Source organism: Nilaparvata lugens, chromosome 1 (assembly GCF_014356525.2).
Source record: "Nilaparvata lugens isolate BPH chromosome 1, ASM1435652v1, whole genome shotgun sequence".
Classification (NCBI taxonomy): domain Eukaryota; kingdom Metazoa; phylum Arthropoda; class Insecta; order Hemiptera; family Delphacidae; genus Nilaparvata; species Nilaparvata lugens.
Window position 1 is genome coordinate 12,826,344 of NC_052504.1, and position 23,314 is coordinate 12,849,657.

General features: G+C 34.9%; 1 protein-coding gene across 1 annotated transcript; it reads left to right on the top strand.

Annotated features, from left to right (window-relative positions):
• The first annotated feature begins 3,158 nt into the window (after positions 1-3,158).
• On the top strand, positions 3,159-15,256 carry LOC120351860 (uncharacterized protein DDB_G0271670-like). The gene is made up of 2 exons (XM_039430562.1): positions 3,159-3,559; positions 13,894-15,256. Exon 2 carries the CDS (start codon positions 13,903-13,905, stop codon positions 15,010-15,012), a length of 1,110 nt encoding a protein of 369 aa, XP_039286496.1. The 5' UTR covers positions 3,159-3,559; positions 13,894-13,902; the 3' UTR covers positions 15,013-15,256.
• The last annotated feature ends 8,058 nt before the right edge of the window (positions 15,257-23,314 follow it).

Below are 23,314 nucleotides of genomic sequence, written 5' to 3' on the forward strand. Positions count from 1 at the left end.
TGTGTATATATATAACACACCAACCCTTGAATAACGGGATGTCAGAGCTAGGGAGACAGCAGAAGAAAAGACATTCTTCCACTATTTATAGTTGAACGTGACAAGCTCTGATGTTATTTACAAGGTACCTGACCCACAACCAAGCAGCTTTACAGTGAGACAGTGTCAGCATTAGTTGAAGGTGAAACATTGATGCTATTCACTAGCAATACTGACTGCTGAAAGTGAACTACACTATAGAGTACCTGAGTCGGTCAGCATTGACTGAATGGAAAGCATTGATGTTATTCATAAGGAATGCTGACAGTTGAAAGTGAATCTTCTCACAGTAAATGTCTAGCACTCAAAACTTTCCAGCAGGGCTATGAACATTTTTAGGCCAGTCCCTAAACCTACAACAATCAATTAGTTACGGAAGCCTGTAACTGTGAATAGATTTTCATTAGGGGAGAGCTCTTTTACGAAAGATTGACTATTTCGCTCTTCCACTCCCTCTAACACTCTCACTCTTCACACTCACACAAACACACATACCTTCTTCAGAGATTTTGTACTTCTTCTCGCCAAACCTATTTTTTATAGGAACGACTAATGGATTCTGAAGTTACCCAGCTATCCTGCCTAGCCTTTTAATGAATATGTTTGTCAATGTTGAGACATTTCGAGCAGAAAACATGAAATTTTCGACATGCTAGAAACTTTTTTATTTTAAAAGATAAAGTGGTGGTGAAAGCGAGAAAATTTCTCAGAAATAATTGAAATTATTTTTACAGTTGTCAAAAGTAGTCGGAAGAACGTATTTTGGCCTCTCAGGAGTTTCAAAGTCAACAATAGCGGCTGAATGGTGTGCTACCATTTGATATCAATAGCTGTGACCAACAAAAACAATACAGAACGCTTGAAAAAATCAGTGACTGCAAATCACATGATTATAAATAGTGAAAATGACAACCACGCCTTGATTAATCCAAACAATGTTACATTGCAGCCTTTCTGTATGAAATCAGCTGATTGAGTTAGAAATAATTCAGTCAAATATGTTGTTTTCAACCCCTTACCATCCCTAGTAGTTGACATATTCTTATAAAATTTTAACAGTATGTTAAGTATGTGCAAATCATCCGGTATGCCAAATTTGAAACGAAACAGACAATTAGAAATACCCGGTCAATCACTTTTTATGCTGGTCAATAGGGCTTTCAACCCCTTACCACCCCTAGTAGTCGGGATATTCTTATGAAATTTCAACAGTATGTTGAGTAGGTGTGAATCATTCTGTATGCCAAATTTGAAAGGAATCGGAAAATTAGAAATACCCGGTCAATCACTTTTTATGCTGGTCAATAGGGTTTTTAACCCCTAACCACTACTAAACAACATTATATTTTGATGAAACTTCAACAGTATGTTAAAAGGGTACTCCCTACAAAAGTCACAATCCTATGCCAAAGCATGCTAAAATATTTATCATTTAGGTACACATTTCTCATTAACCAAGCTTCCCATACAATTGGAATTGGTTTAAATTCAAAACTCGGGATTTTTCTAAAAATTAGGGTGTGGTTGAATTTTTTTTATAGCAAATTTTGTATTTGTTACAGATTTTATAGAAGTACGCTGCAAATTTATGCATCCCGGCTTGTGATTCAGCCACTACACCGCCACTTTAAAGATTGTTTAAAAAAAAAAGACACTAGAAAGAAAGATGATAACCAGTAGTGTAAATTGTTGAAAAAATCGGACAAATATTCTCAATAGAAACCGAGAAACATGTACCTAAAGTTACCCCTCGGTAACTCGGATTGCAAGTCTAAACACAGAACCATGGAAGGTTCGACAGAATGCACATAGAGGTCGCTTCGTTCGTCTGCCCATTTTTGCGCTTCTCAAGTTTTCAATGTTTAGTTTAGTTTGAATTCAACCATGCCTCGCTGCGGTCCGGTTTTCAAAAAAATGCGACATGGTTTTGTCAAAAAACGGTCAGTACCTCTTGCGCGGCCTGCTCCATTGGCTCCTCCTCCGTCGGTTTCTCAATCTAGTGTTAAAATTAAGTTGCTTGAATACGAAAAACGATTAGTAGATAATAAGGATTTCGAATATAATGTATTGAATTTAGATAATTTGTTCATTGGACTCAGTGAGATAGCTAGCTGTAGGATTTGTAATCAAAGTTTAGTGTTTAAAAAAACTCATTTGATAGAATTAGCTTTTAGGATAGATATTTCTTGTACAGCCTGTGATTTAAATAAACAGATTAAGAATTGTGAACAAGTGCAAAGTGAAAAAACTTATTATGATTTAAATTTGAGACTAGCTTTAGGATTTAGATCAATAGGGAAAGGCGAGAACTCGGGGAAATTGTTTTGTGGTGTGATGAATTTACCGTCACCGCCAAGTAAATTCCAACATCACGAACAATTTGTTAGTGAATGTAGTAAAAATATTAGTGAAAGGTCGATGAGAAGCGCGGTAGAGGAAGCAGTCGAGTCGTGTGGCAGCCGAGACTTGTGCGTAGCTGTGGACGGGTCTTGGCAAAAACGTGGACACACGTCTCAAAACGGATTTGTATCAATAACGTCAGTTGATACTGGCAAAGTTTTGGACGTTTCTGTGAAGTGTAAATTTTGTAGATGTCCACAGAAAGCGAAAAATATCCACAGCGACAAATGCACGGCTAATTATTCAGGGAGTAGTGGTGGGATGGAAGTTTCTGGGGCTCTGGATATTTTCAAAAGGTCTCAACAATTATATGACGTGAGATACTTGGAATATTTAGGCGACGGCGACTCCAAAGCTTTTCAGGCGGTTTGCGCGGAGGCGCCGTACGGGCCGGACGTTTCAATTAAGAAATTGGAATGTGTCGGTCACGTGCAGAAACGGATTGGCTATAGACTGAGAAAATTAAAATCGCAGAAGCCATCGATAGGCGGTAAAGGTAATAAGCTAACCGATAAGGCCATACAAACCATACAAAAATTCTATGGCTATGCTATACGAAATAATACGAATAGCGTAAAAAGTATGGAAAATGCGATTTGGGCTACATACCATCATTTAGCCTCCAGTGATGAGAACCCTAAACATGATTTATGTTTAGAAGATTGGTGTAAATATAAACAGGCACTCAACACTGGAGCAGTCTATAGTCACAAGTCCCACTTCCATCTACCCGAAACCGTAATGAATGAGATTGAATTTATTTTCAAAGACTTGTCACGTACGGAACTTTTAAAAAAATGTACGGCAGGAAAAACCCAAAATTCGAATGAAAGTTTTAACAGTGTTGTTTGGACGATTGTACCCAAAAAAATCGTTCAAATGAACACCTTAAATTTCGTAATGTTCGAAGCAATAAACCGATATAACGAAGGACATTTGGCAAAAGTTTGTGTGTTAGAAGAGATGGGACTTAGAGCCGGTAAGAACACGCTAATTGCTTTGAAACGGTTGGACCATGAGCGCGTCTGTAAAGGAAACACTCAACTGCTAAAGCATAGAGGAGGCACAACACATAACAATTGCGAAGACGACCCAAATTATAGCGCTGGTAATTTTTAAGGTAATTATTTTTTAATGATTGTTATAGTTACAATAATAGCATCTATACAGTAACCTAGTATCAAAAACGGACATCTGTCAGTACAGAGATTTTCCACTACAAGCAAAATTGTAGTACTATCTGATTGTTGTACTGCACATAATAGAGTAAATATTTCTTATAAATTTATTACTTCAGAAGTCATATGAGATATCACTTCCATGATATCTGTTGTACTGCACATAATAGAGTAAATCATTATTTCTTATCAATTTATTATTACTTCAGAAGTTACATGAGCCACTTCCATGATATATCATGTGTTAAAATAGCTTAAATTCCTAAATTTAAAACACTGATGTCTGTTTTTGAAACAAAAACTCTCAGTTGTCCAACACTTTTGCAAGAAACATTCCAATCCAACAAACGGTTTCACAAGAATCCAATATTGAATAATGCCATTACATTAACGTTTTCAATTTGCATTGGTTCAATTAAATGATATCATTTTATTGAAGTAGAATTCATTTGGATTTTTGTGCAACTGGTCTTATTTTTCCTTAGAGAAAGAGTTTGTGCTAAATTTATGTTTGCTCAACTCTATTTCCCAAATGGTTCTTATTTCGACTGTAGATCCTTGTGCATGAACAAAACACGACATTACCCACACCAATATGCGTTGCTATTTGAATTTATTCGACAACAGTGTCATAATCTTCTTTTAATAATTGGAAATGAAAAGGAGTCCAAATGGAAATCTAATGTAAGTATATTGAACTAAGATAAATATTCACAGTAAACATTTTTTCAATGATTTGCTATAAGTTAGTGGGCAAAATTATTGAAGAGATTTTTATTGAAAAACTTCAATAATTGATCATTTAATCATAATTGAAAAGATATTGAGAAGTCTTTATTTGAATCATAGAGAATTATGAGTACTGTATTTAAATTATTGAAATACCACAAAAATAACGGTATCCCCCCCTCTAAATGTAATGTTTTGCAGATCTGCTTCCGTGAATAGCTATTTTTGAACTCGATTTTTTAATGAAATTCCAAATCTGTTTTTTTTACTCTCTGTTTTCTTGTCTTACAGAAAGCTCACTTTATAAATATAATAATCTAAATAAATGATTGCCTAACTTCATTAACGATTGGCGAAATATTAATACATTCAAAGCGAATCAATCATAAGAACAAGAAAAAATTTTCCGTAGAAATTACTACTGAAATAATTTACAAATAGTATAATTAATGATAATATGGATGAGGTTTGCACGTACCTATATTTTGTCTCTCTCTTTCATCCGAAATAGCTAAATTTACTGCCTTTAATCAGCCTTAACTTTTACATACTTTCTCTTATTGCAGTATTTTACCTTCCAACTTCAATATGCTTGTAATTAATTATTAGGCTATATCATGTTATCAGATATCAATGAAATATAGTAGCGTGGGCTACAGTAAAAGGACCGTTGTCTTTGAACGGACAATTATGTTGCTACACGAGATTAGCCGTGAAATAATACCAATCTTTTAGAAGTCTGATTGCCAATAAACAAGAAACTAATATCTTATCATTCTAAACGAATTCCTTTGCTTATCGTCATTACGGCTCTTTCGTCTTCATGTTGCGCTAGTTATTCTTGTTTTGAGGAGGCTAGTATCAATACAGAATATGGCAACAATTTAACATCTATCAATATCAACCCTATCTTATTTATCATGGCAACTTGGCAACACTCCGTACTCTGACATCGGTTCTCCACTAGTTTTAATCTTTTAGTAAATAAATTGATCTTTTCTTCTTTCTATGGCATCTATTCACTGACGCTTAAATTTTATCTTTTCATTTATTTTTCACATGAATAATAAGTATTCACATGAATAATTTCAATTTTTATTTTTTCGGAAATCTTTTTTTATTTTATTAGTATGGTTCAGCAATGAATTTTATCACCGGTATGTTGAGATGATCGACTTATCTAAAAAAACAATTTTTTTTCTCCTTTTCCTTCCAAAAAATTTTTTCTCCTCTAATATTTCACCTCCTTTTTTAAAAATAAATCTAACTTTTACTTTAACATTATGTCAGTTTTTGAAGGTGATGAGGGCATAGGCTATCATATATATGTATATGATACTACTGAGATAGATGACCTTTTCTTATTCGAACCACAGAGATATGAATTAGGCCTAACCAATAACAACATGTTAAATGTTTTCCATACAAATATTCGGAGTATAAATAAGAACTTTGAAGAGTTATTACACTATTTAAATGATATTAATTTTAAATTCCATGTGATCGCTTTGTCCGAAACTTGGATTACAGATGATGCACAATTTACCTATAATCTTGAAGGCTACAATGTTATACAGAAAAAATGTGAATATACAAAATACCATATGCATTTCATATTCATTAAATTATAAGAAATACACAATTATTTCTATTTACCGATCACCAGCTCGTAACATAAATAATTTTATTGCAAGTTTGGATGCATGCCTGGAAAGAATAAAAGAAAATTCCAATGTAATTATACTAGGTGATATTAATATAGATATTCTATCAAATAATAATTTATCAAATGAGTATTTGAGCGCCTTACATATGAAAGGATTCAAGTCTTTTATCAACAAACCAACACGGATAGGTAATGAGAATGGTTCATGTATTGATCACATTTTTTTCAAGGAGGATAAGAACAATAGAGATGCATTGTATGGTTCAATTATAAAAACAAACATAACTGACCACTTCAGTATTTCACTGCATCTGAGTGAAACCATTAATAATAATGCCATCAGAGAGGAATGGACAAAAAACATAATAGATTACGATGGACTAATTACAGATTTACGGAGAGAAGACTGGAACAAAGTTTATAATGAGGAAAACATTGATACAATGGTCAACATTTTCATAGAAACACTAACTACACTTACAATAAAAAGAACAAAGACCATCAGATTAAAAAAGAAAAACCAGCCACTTAAAAAATGGATTACGCCCAGTCTAGTAAATTCAATACGTGGGAGAGATAAATTATAATAAGAGAAAAGCGACATGAAAGTATCAAATTTTTCAGTAACTGGAGATTGAAAAACTTCTATCCAGTTCAAAAATAACAGCTGTTTGTAGAACATGTCTACATAACATTCACTAAGATTCCGACGCAGTTTCCTAATTGGATTTACAGGATTTCGAGAAGTTGGGTGTCGTGATCTGATATATGGGTAATTTATTCCAGATATTGTTAAACTATCGTCATTAATGTTTGTGATAAAGTTATCAATCGCTGTTTCGGAGGTAGCAGTAATTCTAGTAGCAAAATCAACCTTGTATTTAATATTAAACATTCTTAAAACGTTCATGAACTTATTGTAAACATTATCTCTCTCTAAAACATTAATATTTATGTCTCCTGCTAAAACAACATATTTATATTTCTTACATAAAATGTCAAGTAAGATCTCTAGCTTTTCTAGAAACGGGTCAAGATAACAATGCTGAGGCGTTCTATATAAGCATGCTAGTACAAATGTGATATTGTTTAGTGAAAATTCCGAAACGCAACATTCTAATTCTTTTTCAGTTGTGATAGATGCTATTGCAGATAAGTTTACAGGTTTACATTTGAAAACAATATTATTATGCACTAAGATCATAACCCCGCCTCCTATACTATTGATTCTAGAAAATTAAGAGCTTAAGCAATAATTAGGTAAATTCAGTATTTCTGTTTCTGCTTCCGACATTTTGTGTTCTGATAGGGCTAGTATCTCAGGTCCTATCTCTTCTAAATTTATTCCCAACAAATCAAGGCGTGATGGTAGGTGCTGAACATTCTGATGCATTATTGAAATATGGTTTAAGTGATTTTTTTCTAGATATTTACAATAAGGAGAAGTAGCTATCACAAGATCCTTGTCATTATCTTCACTACATACATTATCTTGTACTAAATTTCTAACACAATTTGCACTAACTCCATCTAATCTCAAATCATTGCATGACAGATTCAAAACGTTGGGCTCTAGCCCAACCCTAAAAAAGATTCCCTGTCATACTTTAAAGGTAAAGGCTCAGGCATTTTTTCTATTTCAGAAGCCAGCATGTTTGTCACACTCAGGATTCTATCACAAACATATTTTTTCCCTATAGAATTCAGATGCAGACCATTTTTTGTGTGGAATCTACGACCCATATCACTTATATTTTTATAAAAGTTACATTACTAAAATGCTTACATAAGTTGAAATTTTCTTTGTTAGCCCTGTAAATCTCCTTGTTGATGGCTGACCATGTTGGTAGATCATGTCTGTGTGGCACAGAGAACACAATCGCGTGTCTGGATCGACCACTTTGCAGCTGCCGCAGCTTACTCCAAAGAGAGGTGTGAAGTTCTCTTCTTTCATTATGGGCAACATCATTTGTTCCAGCTAAGAAGAAACTTACGTCATTGGCATTCGGTTGGAGAGTTCCATCAACCACATCTCTGAATCGAGCACCCGGTTTCACCATACCAAAGAATGTGTGGTTCTCATCATTGAAGTACTTATAGACATCCCTGCCCTGGCTATCAGCGTAAAGACTTACGTTCATAGACCTAGACCTTTTATTTTTTTTCCAATTCCAAAGAGCTCACTAATACTTAATTTTCCTTAGTCATATCCGTGAGACATTGTTGCAAATCGTTATTCACTTTAATACAAGCGTCATACCTATTCAATAGTGTCGTCATTTCTGGGATTAAATCAATAATTGCGTCACTGGAATATCTATCACATATTCCTGACATAATTCCATGGACAGTCATTGCAATCTCAGCCACTTCTGGATTAATCAAGTCGTTCTTTATATCATTAAGGTGTTGTTGCGCCAGACCACTGGCTTTGTCATATTCACTCCGAGTTCTGGTCATTTTGTTTCTGTTGCTTTATGAAGAAATGAAGGAGATATAATTTGGAACAGGAAATTCAAGAAAGGATTTGGTAGAGCCTAGAGAGCAATCAAGGCGGGAGAATGGGAAGCTCCTGGTAGAAGGAAATTGGTCACAGAAAGGGAATTGTAATGAGAAATATGTAAGATCTCAAGCTAGTCAAATATTCTCTTAAACGTAAGTAATGTTCGCCCATAAACAATAAAACTTTGAAAAATAGCGCGTCTCCCTATCCGTTATAACAGCACTCTCGTTTCAAAACAATATTGTTGCCATGACATCCAGTGAGGACGCTAAACTGTGCTATCAACTGATTCCTGCTTATCGGCTCGGGTAGACAAACAGGATTCGTAGCAGTTCAGTCAGGAGGCCTTATCAGTTGATATATATATATATATATATATATATATATATATATATATATATATATATATATATATATACATGCCTATATCTATGTTCAAGCGATGGGAAGACCTGAGCAGTCTATGATACACAGTCAGTACAAAAGAGGAAACTGAAGCCAGTCGTTGCTCTTACAATACAGTTATTTGACACTAGGTGAAGAGACGAAACACTGGTCCGTCCAATAGGATAATATATTATAATAATCCACCGACAAGCTGAGTTGTCAGCGTCGTCTGCTACGTATCAAAGTTACAGAGAGTCAGACTAATTGAGTTGTCTGAATTTAGAGACAATATCTAATTGAAGCTTTCATTTTTCGTGTCGTCAAGTTTATCCCAGGGTAATCAAAGTCCAAGGACGTCCTGTAGCTACTGATGAAATTGAATACAAGATTCCAAATACCCTTTTAGGTTAATGACGAACAACCCACAGTGAGTTAGAACAAATACGACGGAATTGATTGTGTGCGATATTTCACTACTTAACTATACCAACAGACACAAGAACACCTTACCTACATCACAGTATCTACCTCATTCAACTTTTAACTATCTTAAAATTGTATTAAAAACTGACTCGATGTGAATTTGTTTTGACAGAGCACTTCAGGCTTTACTATCACCACTTTCATTCTGTCAATTTCCTAAATAACGACTTTCATTCTGTGATGCAAGCAGCTTCCTGAATCATCACGTTCATTTGTTGAATCGTGTGATTATCCAAGTACCTACTGAGCAAAGATTTGGTGTTCAGTTTCCACAGCGATCTTATAGTTTTGGCTGAGAATTTTTCGTATTCGGGAATTTTCGATGAAAACTCAATTTCCCGGGCCATTTGAATTTGGTTGAAATTTAGCTATGGTTATATATGCTTAATTGTTGCCAGCAACCAGCCATCTTCAGTTGAGGTGCAGCTGTTGTGGAAATTCTATTCCAGCATAATTGTTGCAATAAAAATTCAAAATGTTGAACAAAATGAGCTTGCGAATATAACCTCATTGACGTTGTCTGCTCCATTTAGCTCAGTGCATGGAATAAAATTCAAACCACACGTTTTTCATTAAAAAAAACATAGTCTGTTGTAAACTTATTTCAAATTATTCTTTTCAAATGTATGAATTCAGGGCCACTTTCTTGTATTTATAAAATAGAATTATACTTAGTACTCTTAAAAAAAATAAATACAAGAATACTACAATAGTAGTTATGTTACAATTTGTATTCTTGTTTTCTAATATTTTATTTATTTTTAAAGGACACAATAATTATATTTTATAAATTCAGATTATTCGCTTGTGTAGACTCAGACCGAAGGGTCTCAATTGACAGAATCCCAAACGACCGAAACGCTATATTTTCCCAAACGGCCGAAAACTACTTTTTTCCCAATTGGCAGAACGCTTTCTGTCATTTGCGACAAACTAGAGAAACTTTCTGTCGTTTGGGAAACCTATCACTTTCGGTCGTTTGGGACTCTCACTACTTTCGGATCAATGCAACAAACAACGTTTTCTGTCAATTAGGAAGATTCTTAAAAGTTTTCTGTCACTTGGGATTCGGCTGAATGAGAAAGTTCCAGTTTCAATATTTCATTAATTCTGCCGATTGGGAAAAAAGTAGTTTTCGGCCGTTTGGGAAAATATAGCGTTTCGGTCGTTTGGGATTCTGTCAATTGGCATGCCACCGACTCAGACAGCTGTCAAATTCAACACTCTACATGAATAAGAACTTACACCTTATGGGAATTTTGATATAGAGGATAAATTCATTTATTTATTTATTTGTTGATATAATTACAAATCATATGAATATGATCGGAATAGAACAACAGGCATAGCCCAAAACTATTCTGTTCCCAAATTTTGATAAATAATAAAATGTCCGAAAAATAGGTTATGTTCATAGTGAGGTTAAAGTTCAAAGTTGTGTCCAAAAATATATATGAGCTAGAAATGACAAGTGCAAAAATCGATATTTTTCATCACCTAAAAAATAGTTTTCCGATGCAGGCCATATTGATTTTTCATGCCAGTCCAAATTAAATAATCAATAATAAGAACCAATTATATTTTTCATTTTTCGCTTGTTGTGGTATTTTATTATAAGTTTCCAATTAGTTATTTTCATCATATTCGGTTTCAAATAATCATGATTATCACCTAAAAAATAGTTTTCCGATGCAGGCCATATTGATTTTTCATGCCGGTCCAAATTAAATAATCAATAATAAGAACCAATTATATTTTTCATTTTTCGCTTGTTGTGGTATTTTATTATAAGTTTCCAATTAGTTATTTTCATCATATTCGGTTTCATAATACATGATTTGATTTGAGAATAGAATAACTTTTACAATATACTGTATCAATACACATATGTTTATGCTTAGAGTAGAGTAGAGTAAGAGTAGAGTTTATAGCCGCTTCTATCATTCTGTATTGATTCATTCTGTATTAATTTTACTTTTACATTACATTACTCGTATCATACCTAGCATTTCGTACAGTCTATAGAAGTGACTAGGTTCCCCGTTTTTGAGTTGAACATCCGTTTCATGAAGAATTCACCAAGCTATACTCTCATGTAGATGAATTTCACAAGTACAAGTATTGTTATTTTCCAAATCAGGTACATTTTCTAATCAGTTGATTTTGGATACATAACGAATTTTCTTATTATAGGTGGAGATATTTTCTTGAATTGAGACAGTCATTCAATAGTTGAAGAGTAAAACTGTAAAGCTGCGTTTACACCAAAGTTACTGCTGCAAAATTCAATCTTAATGATTTACAAAAGGAATAGTAATAAATGACAATAAGCTGTAGATAGTGCTCAATAAATAGAATACATTAATATAGGCGGCATAGGCCTTCAGTGAATTAAATGTCAAGTTAGACATCAATTGAACAACTCAAATATGTGAATGTGCTTGCAAGCCAAGTGTAGCTATCAATACAGTGAAATAATTACTAATATAGAATACGTTAATATAGGCGGCATAGGCCTTCAGTGAATTAAATGTCAAGCTAGACATTAATTGAACAACTCAAATATGTGAATGTGCTTGCAAGCCAAGCGTAGTTATCAATACAGTGAAATAATTACCAATATAGAATACGTTAATATAGGCGGCATGGGCCTTCAGTGAATTGAATGTCAAGATAGACATCAATAGAACAATTAATAGGCGTCAGTGGCCTTAAAATGACACTCAAGAGCTAAGGGTAGCTATTAACAAAATTGAATGTCTTGGTCGACATTAGTATGCTTGTAAAGCCAAGGGTAGCTATCAAATACAATGTAAAGATTGTCAAAGTTGAATACAGGCGACATGGGCCTCAGTGAATTGAATGTCAAGATAGACATCAATAGAACAGTTAATAGGCATCGGTGGCCTTAAAATAACACTTAAGAGCTAAGGGTAGCTATCAAATACAGGCGACATAGGCCTTCAGTGAATTAAATGTCAAGATAGACATCAATTGAACAACTCAAATATGTGAATGTGCTTGCAAGCCAAGCGTAGAATTTGCAATTAGTTATGTAATACATGTGTAAATGAAAGTTGATTAAAACAATTTACGTAACCTGAATGAAATTTTGAAGAAGAGATGCAGCCAGGCAGACAGGCAATGAATCCACGGTACCCAAAGAACAGGACATCAGCAAGCGACGATGTGATCTGGCCATGCGAAGACAAGAATGGAAGCATCCAACAGTAGGCGAATCCCCCAGTGGAAATGTGAGCAGGAACATGTAGAATTCCAGACGAATAATCCAAATTTCAAGTTGTGGAATTTTTAGATTGATTTCCAAACGGTAGAGATGATGAAATTGAAAGCTTGAGTTTCAAGAGGTGAAGCCAATTGTTAGAAGAATGGCAATAGACGCCACCACGAGTTTGTGATCTTGACAAAGTTTATCAGCGTAAATAAGTGAAGAAATTGATGAATAATTAAATCACAATTGAAGAATAGAATAAACGAATTAATTTGAAAGAATAATTCACTTTTAAAAACGTTCTGTAAACTAGATGAATTTGGATGAAAAAGTTTAGACCGGGAGCGACAGTGCACTCACCGACTAGGAACCATTGAAAGACAAGAGGCTAGCTAGACACGCTAGCAACAAAAAAGGAAGGCGGAAATGTCAGCCACGTACGTAAAACGTTTACAAATGTTTGGTGAAAAAGTAGCAAATATCTAGAAAGTAAGATGCCTAAAGACAAAATAAATTCCAAAAAATCGATTGGTACAAATATTAAAATTGAAACGACAAATAACACAACGAATAATATAGAAAACCAACTTGATTATGGCAGTGCCGTAGAACCGTGACTGTGTCGTCACCGGACAGCGCAGATGGAAAATGACGACATGATGTCTACGTAGTAGCGGAACGAGTAACAAGTGGAACCGTTACAATAAAATCTTTGTCAGATTTTACAATGCGGACGGGATTTTATAACTTGCATTGTTGACTATTTCCACATATTTTTTATTTATTGCTCTATAGTGATGATAAGAAAGGAGATTTAACAGTATTATTATTTCTTAGTATTAATGAGTAGTTGGTTATTTTCTTACACTTGCCCTAGTTGTTTAACTTGTTCTTTTCATGTGGAAATAGATATTATATTATTATTTATTTTTAACTTTGGTGTAAATGTAACTATAGAGCTGACTTTTTGTAGATTTTTAAGAGATTTTCGTTTTATCTTTTCAAACGCAATAGATCCACCTTTTGAATACCCAGCTGTATTTGCGAAACTTTTCACCGGTTTCACTAGTGAATTGAACAAGATTGCAAACGATATGAAACTGTGTGAGTTTACAATTTAGTTCTACATGGGAGAATAGCCTAGTGAAACGGATCTTTAATCCGAATAGGTTTATAGTCATGTTGGAAATAACTATGTTTATAAAAAATGATGCCAGTGCGTGTTGTTGATTTTCACTCAGAGCTAATAGTTTGTTATTTTTTGTGTGTGTTGTAGATCATAACAATGAGTTCATACCAGAGCTGCAGGCCCTTGCCCAATCGTCCAAGGACGCCAATGCTCTTGGTAGAAGAACCGCCACTCCATCAGTCATCTCCATCGGTTCCGTCTACAACCACACACTTGTCTAGAACAACCACTCACGCCTCTAAAGTTCGTACATTGGTTCCGTCTACAACTACACACTCGTCTAGAACCACCACACACACCTCTAAAGGATCTTCAACTAGTACATTGGTTCCGTCTAGAACCACCACACACACCTCTAAAGGATCTTCAACTAGTACATTGGTTCTGTCTAGAACCATGACACATACCTCTAAAGGATCTTCAACTAGTACATCAATTCCGTCTAGAACCACCACACACACCTCTAAAGGATCTTCAACTAGTACATTGATTCCGTCTACAACCCCACACTCAGTGCCGTCTTCATCTCCAGCATCTCCATCTCTGGCATCACCATTCCCAGCCATAGAAAGACCCAAGACGCCAATGCTTTTAGAAGAGCTGGACTCACTTATTAGATTCAAGGCGGTGGAGAAAATATCTTCTTCTTCATCATCTTGTTCTTCATCGTCTGATAGTTCATCATCTTCAAGCGAGTCTAGCTCGAGTGAGTCATCATCTGAAAGTGATTCTGAAGTGGTAGCGACCACCGACACAACAGACACACAAGACAAGACAGCTCTATCAATGAAGTCACCTCGAGTTCGTTTGTCATTTGAAGATACTTTGATGGAGCTGAATTCGACAAAGTCTTGTCTCGACAAACCTGTAGTTCCCGAAGATGAAGAAGATGAAAACTCTGACAGTTCTTCTTCTTCTTCATCTTCGGGCAACTCAACAGGAGATGAGACTGATGACGAGAGCACAGGACCATCCAAAAGATTGACAAGACAACCACGAGCCTTGCCCATAAGATCAGCAGTTGTGTTGTTGGATTCTGAGGAGGGCTACAGTCCAGAAGATTGCAGCATGAAATTCATGAAGCCAACAAAAGAAACAACAAAGCTGAATCGAAACCTGAGGGAGTTCAAGAAGGACGCGACGCCGCTTACATTTCCTGATGTAGGCTGCAATGCAAAATCTGGATTGAGGTGCCAAAGGTTTTAATTCAGCTGCAAGGCCGTGGATGAGGACGAGACAAACAATCAAATCGAGAAAGACATCATCTACCTGGCCAGCTTCGATCTAGTATCACTGAAAAATTATCCAGTGAGCTAGATCAGTCACGTAAATGGGTGCTGGCGCCATCTCAAACGGGTCACACATTAAAAACACTTTCTGAAGACTTGACCACCATTAATCGCGATACCCACTTGTTTACAAACTACTATGTCAAAAATTAAATGGATAGTGATTTGACTTGCTATCCAGTGGTTTATGGCGCAGTACCCAAAAAATATTCAGACGTGGCCAAACACTTCATGTCTATCATGCATGAACAGTATGAAGTGTGCATAGAGTCGGGCAAAACGTGTTCTGCAACAGAACACCTCTCCAACATGAAAAATATAATTATGCGCATTTTGCTGATGGTGAGTTGGAAATCTTAGTCCACAGCTACTGGCAGCTAGAAACTACAGATTTGCTGCAATGGAGGAGCTATGTGCCCCGACAAAAACTCAAGGCACAATTTACAGCCATGTGGCTAGAATTGTGTCTCGTGTTGGAGTTGGAAACACGAAAAATCCAGCAAAAGTAACCAGTAGCACCACTACCAAAATTTCTGATAGATTTGAGAAAGGCTGTGGAATCAATTGGGAAGTTTGCAAAATTTGATTCAAAATTTGTAACAGCGGCAAGTCTTCTCATTGTTAAAGTATATTTTGGTACAATTCTTTGCGTGTCTAGCCCCGAGGCTAGGAAACAGTGGTGCATGTTCATGAAGAACTGCAAGTTACACCACTATTTGTGTGAACACACACAATATGCAATCACGCAAATGTCGGCAGCACCCATTTTGAAGTCTAAATTTGATCAAACAAAGGCTATTGAAAATGATACTCAGTTTGTTGTTCCCATTTTATAGATAGCCAACATTTTTGAAATATTTTCCAATGTGCTATCGCCAAAGCACAAGAAAGGCATACCTGAGTTGCAAGCAGTATGCAATAATTTATTGTATAAGGTAGCACGTAGCATCAGGTTCCATATGCTTTATCATGGCATAGTGGATGAAACAAATACCATTATCACTGAGCGACACCTAAGTGGCTTTATAGGCAATCATATGCCTTAGAAGAAGAGCCCTCCTCCTTTGATGCCACATCTGACAACAACGAAAGTCAACATCATCGAGAATATAATTGATGTGACCATCAAGACTAATGAGTTGATAGTAGATCGAACAAAAAAAGTGAAATGCGATAAAGACGCCAAAGTGTCGCTGGGTAGCTACATGCATATGTGCTATTTGCAGCTACTGTTGGCCCATTGTCACATTTTGCTTCGAATGGTCTTGATGGGAGCAATAGTAGTAAATCGTGGGCCAAAATTCTAACTTTGGGTGTCAATTTGTACTTGGAATCATATTTTTGTAACATAAGATGAATCGACGAGATCCCGATTGTGGCTGATGCCAATATTGATATTTTATCGAGAGACGGTGTCACAATCATCAACTTTTTAGATGTAGAAAGGCAAAAGGCAGAAGGCACATACTTGGAGAAGAAGTCTGATAATTCAGATGACTCCATGTATTTACCCGAAGTCTTGAGCAGTGACAGCGATGATATTGATGATCGAGAGTTGTCATGTCTGGATGGCAACAGGAAGATATTGGTGCACGCATATACCGAACCGGAAATGAAATGAGGCGCAAAGTCTCAACACGTTGCACCGCGAGCGACCCGTTCACAGCCACCTTTGAACACAGCATCGGCAGCTGCTGAGTATAGTCAAAATGCAGAAAGTTCTGGGTTGCTGCCGGATTCCCAGTACAATCCTGAAGATCCGGACATGTTCAGGATGGCAAGCTTGGCTAAAAAACATACAATCTTGTGAGAGCATCAAAAATATCCAACAAGAAGCGACTCTTGGACGATTGTGTTGATGCTTTTTACAAGAGAAAGCACAAAGAATGCCAACCACCAACCAAGCGTAGGTCGTGAACTAACAAGTTGAGCATCAAAACTGTAATATGCCAGTATATACCGACTGTTAACAGTTTCGTCGATAAATGCTGATGCATTAAGTGTGTGCTCTGTGCTCACACATCGACTGAGAAGCTGATAAAAGTCACTGACAAGTTGATCTTGCCCATTTACTGTTTTTGTGTTTACACAATGGACAAGATCGAGCCGCTCACCGAGGCTCAGCTCGTCACACTTATTCATCGGGTGGAAAATAAGTACAGAGCACCGCTCGAGTTTTCGGTATCGAATGAGACTTCGCGTGTTTGGTTGACCAATGTCAGCCAACTTTTCAAAACTCGGGTTAGCTATAATTGTGTACAAAGATTAGAGAAGTTGGCTGATAAAAGAAGATGTCTGACAGATTTGAATGTACCACCTACAAAACGGTCGACTTTCAAAACTCCAGAGATGGTCACTACCACAGACGATGATTCCACTAAGTCTATCAAAGACGACAACTCAACAAAGCATTGGCGTCAATAATGTAGGCTGTAAGTAGATTAGGTTTTTGTATTATTTGATAGTTTTGTATTTTTTTATATAGTTTTTGTATATAGTTTTGTATATAGTTTTTGGGTATCGGTTCTATCAAAGACAATGAACTCAACAAAGCATTTGCGTCAATAATTTAGGCTGTAAGTAGATTAGGTTTTTGTATTTTTGTTGTATATAGTTTTTGGGTATTGGTCTGTATGTGTGTGTGTATGAGTGTATGTATGTATGTATGTCTGTGTACACGATATCTCATCTCCCAATCAACGGACTTGAAATTTGAAACTTAAGGTCCTTATACACTATTAGGATCCAAAACGAACAATTTCAATCGAATTAAAGATGGCAGATAAAATGGTGAAAATATTTTCAAAACTAGGGTTTTTCGTGATTTTATCAAAAACGGCTCCAAAAATGTTGATCAAATTTATACCTAGAGTAGTAGAGTAGTAATTGACAAGCTCTATCAACTGCAACAAGTCCTATATCTGTAAAAATTTCAGTAGCTTTGCCCCATCTATGCCAAGTTTGATTTCAGATTCTCAATTATCAGCCTTCATATACAATTTAAACAGAAACTTTCAAGTTGAAAAGATTGAGCATGAAAATCTCTACAATTAATGTTCAGTAGCATTTCCACCTAGAATTGAAAATAAGCTTGAAATTCGAGAAAATGTTATTAATCTTTGAATAGTAGACTTGAGATGCGCGTGAACACTAGCTCCAGATGATAATGGCAAGGAAAGTTGTGTGAGTGTGCCACACCAGATCTTTATTACATATATCTGTATGTAACCGGATCTAACGATTCTCACGAAATTTGGAAAAATAGTAGGTTTATGATATGAATATTCTATTGCATTAGGTCTCAACCCTGCGTGGGGATCATTCAGCTGATCTCATGAGGAGAAAAATCCAGCAAGAAAAACTTATTTTTGTGTATTTCTCTTTATTCAGAAAACGTGTTTACTTCTGAAAGTCCAAAATAGTAACTAGATGCTGTTAATTTAGAATAGTACATAAGCAGGTTTGAAGCTAGGTTTGAAGGTAGGTTTGAAGCAAAAATTAAGGGAGTAAAATTTGGAGCTAAACGTACATTAACAAATAATATTGTAGCAAACATAGTATATCATTCTAAAACTGTACACAATGTGATAAATAGATGTGATCAATCAAATTCATATTATATATATTAATTGTAATTGATGATGTGTTTGTTTTTTTGAATGAATAGTTATTTTGATGAATGATAGTAGCTTAACTACTATAATTTGAATGGGTGGCTTGTGTGAAGTGTTTTTATTGAATATGCCAGTGCAGTTGCTATTATTCCTAGCTTGCAAATAAATCTGCAAAAAGTTAAGGCCATCTGGCTCGCAAATATACTGGGGTTCTGAATACAGCTCTAGCTCAGTGATAGATGCATGAATACTCTCAATATAATGAAACACTATGGGTTTCAGCAACTGATAATTATCAATTCTTACCGCTGCTTTCTTGAAGATATTGAAGATTACCAATAAGGAAATTAAAAAGATAATCAGTGACTGATTATCAGTAACCATATAAATTCAATCAAGAATAATGAAAATCAACTATTATTCTTCTAATTGAGTTTCAAAACGCTCGAAATTCCTTGTGACTTACTACGCCAGTTCTAGAAGTTCTCTGGATCCTTATATGATATATTTTAGACTTATTATTATAAATATCAGTAAAGATTCGCTGGCTGAATAATGTGACTATCATCAAAGGATGATAAGTAATAGTTGCTCTGAATAAGATCAATCTTAATTAATTCACTGCATATGCTGCAGAATAAAAATGCTTGGTACCAAGACAGCTCAAACTGTATGTCACGAGATGAATCAGGAAAAGGATAAAAACTTCCAATATTTTGTATGATGACAAAAAACACAAATATATTCCTATAAAATATATAGATATAAGAATCTCTTATAATTTAATTCCATATGAATAAATTCTTTAATATCTCAAATATCACAGGAATTGTTAGCATTCACAATAGTGTGAGCTTTAAAATATATATTTATTAACACTGATATGTGAAACTTCAGGTCGAATCAGAATTTTACAAATTGCCTGTTCAGTCTATAGGTCAATAGAATATACTTCAATCAATAATTAATAATCAATAAAATAATCATTTAAAATCTCAGGGTATGGATTCTTGCCATGCACAGAAGTAAGCTTCATATATATATATATATATATATATATATAAAATATTATATTATAATATATAATATATATATATTTAATATATATATCAAATATATATTCATAAAAAGAGTTCTTATTAATATATTATAGTGTTTGACACGTTGCAAAATTTTCAAACTTAAACAGATTTATATAGGTACGGTAGTGCTTTTAAATAATTCCCCAATTCACTGCTAAAGACTTTAAGTCTAATGAGCTCATTTGAACTTAACACTCACTCAATAGATAGGATGTCAATAAACTCTAGATTAGATAATAATGGCTCTCCAGGCTATGGTTTTGAACAGCCAAATGAAAATGAAAGTATTATTGCTATTTATTTAATAATGTAAAATATATATTATTTTGAGGTTAGGTTCTTTGGTACTTACTAGTCGGTGACCTAAATAGTCGGTCGAGCCATATAATTTTAGAATTAGCCAGACACCTTGTGGCAAATTTAGTTGCCTTTAAATAGCATTTGCTTAAACTATGGTCGGAGGGTTAGTAATCAAGCATGGCATGTCAATGTAAAAGAAAAGGTGTTTTAGAAAATACAAAAATATTTATTGTATCATACAAGCATGAACAAAATGTATAAAATAAATAAAAAGATTAAGGAAATGGGATGTAACTTTATTCAGGGCATGGATACATTTGTAGTTTTAGGTTATGCCAATCACAGTACAGTATTTGACTGGCGGCAAAAGCAAATTAATTCAAAATATACATGTCTTTATTATATAAACAGTAAGAAATTGTAAACTATGCAGTACCCAGATTTATGTAACAAATATAAAATAAAAATTTAAGACTAAAATATTCGCTCTTCAGGTTGTAACATAGCAGATTAATATGGACTATTTTGACAACTTTGAATTACGTCATTGCATAGTAGTGAGGCCACCAATGAGAGTGGATATTTAAATTTTATGCAAATTGAAAAGAAGGAAGTGTGGTTGTGAAAGAATAAGGGTAGGTCCAAGCCCACTTGCTTGCTAGAGGTCACCGGGAAGAGCCACCAATTTATAGAGCACAAGACTAGATCCCTTCTTACTTTCCTTGCCCTATTACCATAGATAAGAAAAGTATTGCTTTCCGAAAAAAAAATTAAGTTACCCCAATTTCCAGATTTCTATACGTTTCAAGGTCCCCTGAGTCCAAAAAGTGGTTTTTGGGTATTGGTGTGTGTGGTGTGTGTGTGTGTGTGTGTGTGTGTGTGTGTGTGTGTGTTGTGTGTGTGTGTTGTGTGGTGTGTGTGTGTGTGTGTGTGTGGTGTGTGTGTGTGTGGTGTGTGTGTGTGTGTGTGTGTGTGTGTGGTGTGTGTGTATGTGTGTGTGTGTGTGTGTGTGTGTGTGTGGTGTGTGTTGTGTGTGTGTGTGTGTGTGTGTGTGTGTGTGTGTGTGTTGTGTGGTGTGTGTGTGTGGTGTGTGTGTGTGTGTGTGTGTGTGTGTGTGTGTGTGTGTGTGGTGTGTGTGTGTGTGGTGTGTGTGTGTGTGTGTGTGTGTGTGTGTGTGTGTGTGTGTGTGTGTGTGTGTGTGTGTGTGTGTGTGTGTGTGTGTGTGTGTGTGTGTGTGTGTGTGGTGTGTGGTGTGTGTGGTGTGTGTGTGTGTGTGTGGTGTGTGTGTGTGTGTGTGTGTGTTGTGTGTGTGTGTGTATAAGTGTATGTGCGTCTGTGTACACGATATCTCTCTCCCAATTAACGGAATGACTTGATCTTAAGGTCCTTACAATATAAGGATCCGACACGAACAATTTCGATCTGATGCAATTCAAGATGGCGGATAAAATGATGAAAATGTTGTCAAAAACAGGGTTTTTCGCGATTTTCTCAAAAACGATTTTGATAAAATTTATACCTAAAATAGTCATTGATAAGCTCTATCAACTGCCACAAGTCCCACATCTGTAAAAAATTCAGGAGCTCCACCCCATCTATGCAAAGTTTGATTTTAGATTCCCAATTATCAGGCTTTAGATACAATTTAAACAAAAAATTCCAAGTGGGAAAGATTGTGCATAAAAATCTCTTCAATTAATGTCCAGTAACATTTTCACCTAAAATTGAAAATAAGCTCAAAATTTGAGAAAATGTTATTATTTCAATTACAAACTGTTCAACTGTTGATTCTATTAAATCATTCACTATGAAGAGATAGCAAACTTCGTGTGTCCCCAGCCTTATTGTCCTGTCAGCAGCTGGGTCAAATCTTAGAATAATAGACTTGAGATGCGCGTGAACACTAGCATCAGGTGATAAATTTTCATAACTGCAAGGAAAGTTGTGTGAGTGCATGCACCAAACCAGATTTTTAAATAATTGTATGTTTTAGAAATCCTAAGTTAATAATTAAAAATTAATTTCATAAGACTCAGTGAAGTTGTAATATAACAGGAGTCATTAAATTTAAATAATTCCCTTGGAGAAAATGACAGCAGCCCACCAGAAAGGCTGAGGACATTGAAACGAATCTGGACTGCCATCAAAATTGTGATTTTCGACACTTGAGTTCATTTGCAAAGTTATTTAGGAGGGCCCTCAATGCTTTGAAATTATCATGATTAAATAAAGCTAGTTCGTCAAAAGGTTATTTAAATATTAAAAATAATATCAAAACTTGCGCAAGTATTAAAACATAAAGGGAATATTTTTTAAGAAATATTTATGAGATTCACTATTAAGTATGCACAGAGGGAATATTTATAAATATTGATTTATTATATTTTTATGCTCACTCATATATCTTTTGTCAGTAACTTATTAGATTTTTGCAAAGTCATGTTCATAGGATACATTGATTTATCTGATTTCCACCAGAGGCCGAACCCAAGCCCTGAGATATATATATTTTGAGATTTATATTTTAATATTTATATTTTTCATTTTAATTTGGAAATAAGATTTATAAGTTTTTATTTGACAAGCAACAGCAAGTCGATAACTGAGCTGTACAATTTGAAAGAATGTATGCTGATTAAAGAAGCACATGGTAACAATTCATGCTAAGAAACAAAGTCATTCCTATCTTTGATATTTTTTGATATATATTTATTCTCATATTATTTTTATATTTGTTGCTCTATATTTTTTATTTATTGATCGTTGATTTTTCATGTAATTATATTTTTGTGTCTATTTGAATGGTGTACCCTTTATTTATTATCCTATCTCCATGCATGACCAATCTTGTTATATTCTATTTTATTATCATTATTGACATATATTTAAAACTATCAACCAACTGTATTCTCCACCGAATAAGTTGGATCAATCGGTGATATACAGCATTGATTATTAAATCTTTGGAAATAATACATTCCCGAGATTTATTTAAATTATCCAGGACCATCGCATCCGATTTGAAAAAACTCAAAGGTCATAGTATTAAGTTGCAGCAGAAATACATATTAATAGAATTTATAAGGTATTCTGATAGAGATATATTATAATATAGGTATTCTGATAATATATCTAGTAATATCTGAGTATGGAGGAATTCCTTTTCCTTTCATACTAGTAGTTCTGTGAACAGTAGACCTCACGCAGTATTCTCATCCAAAAG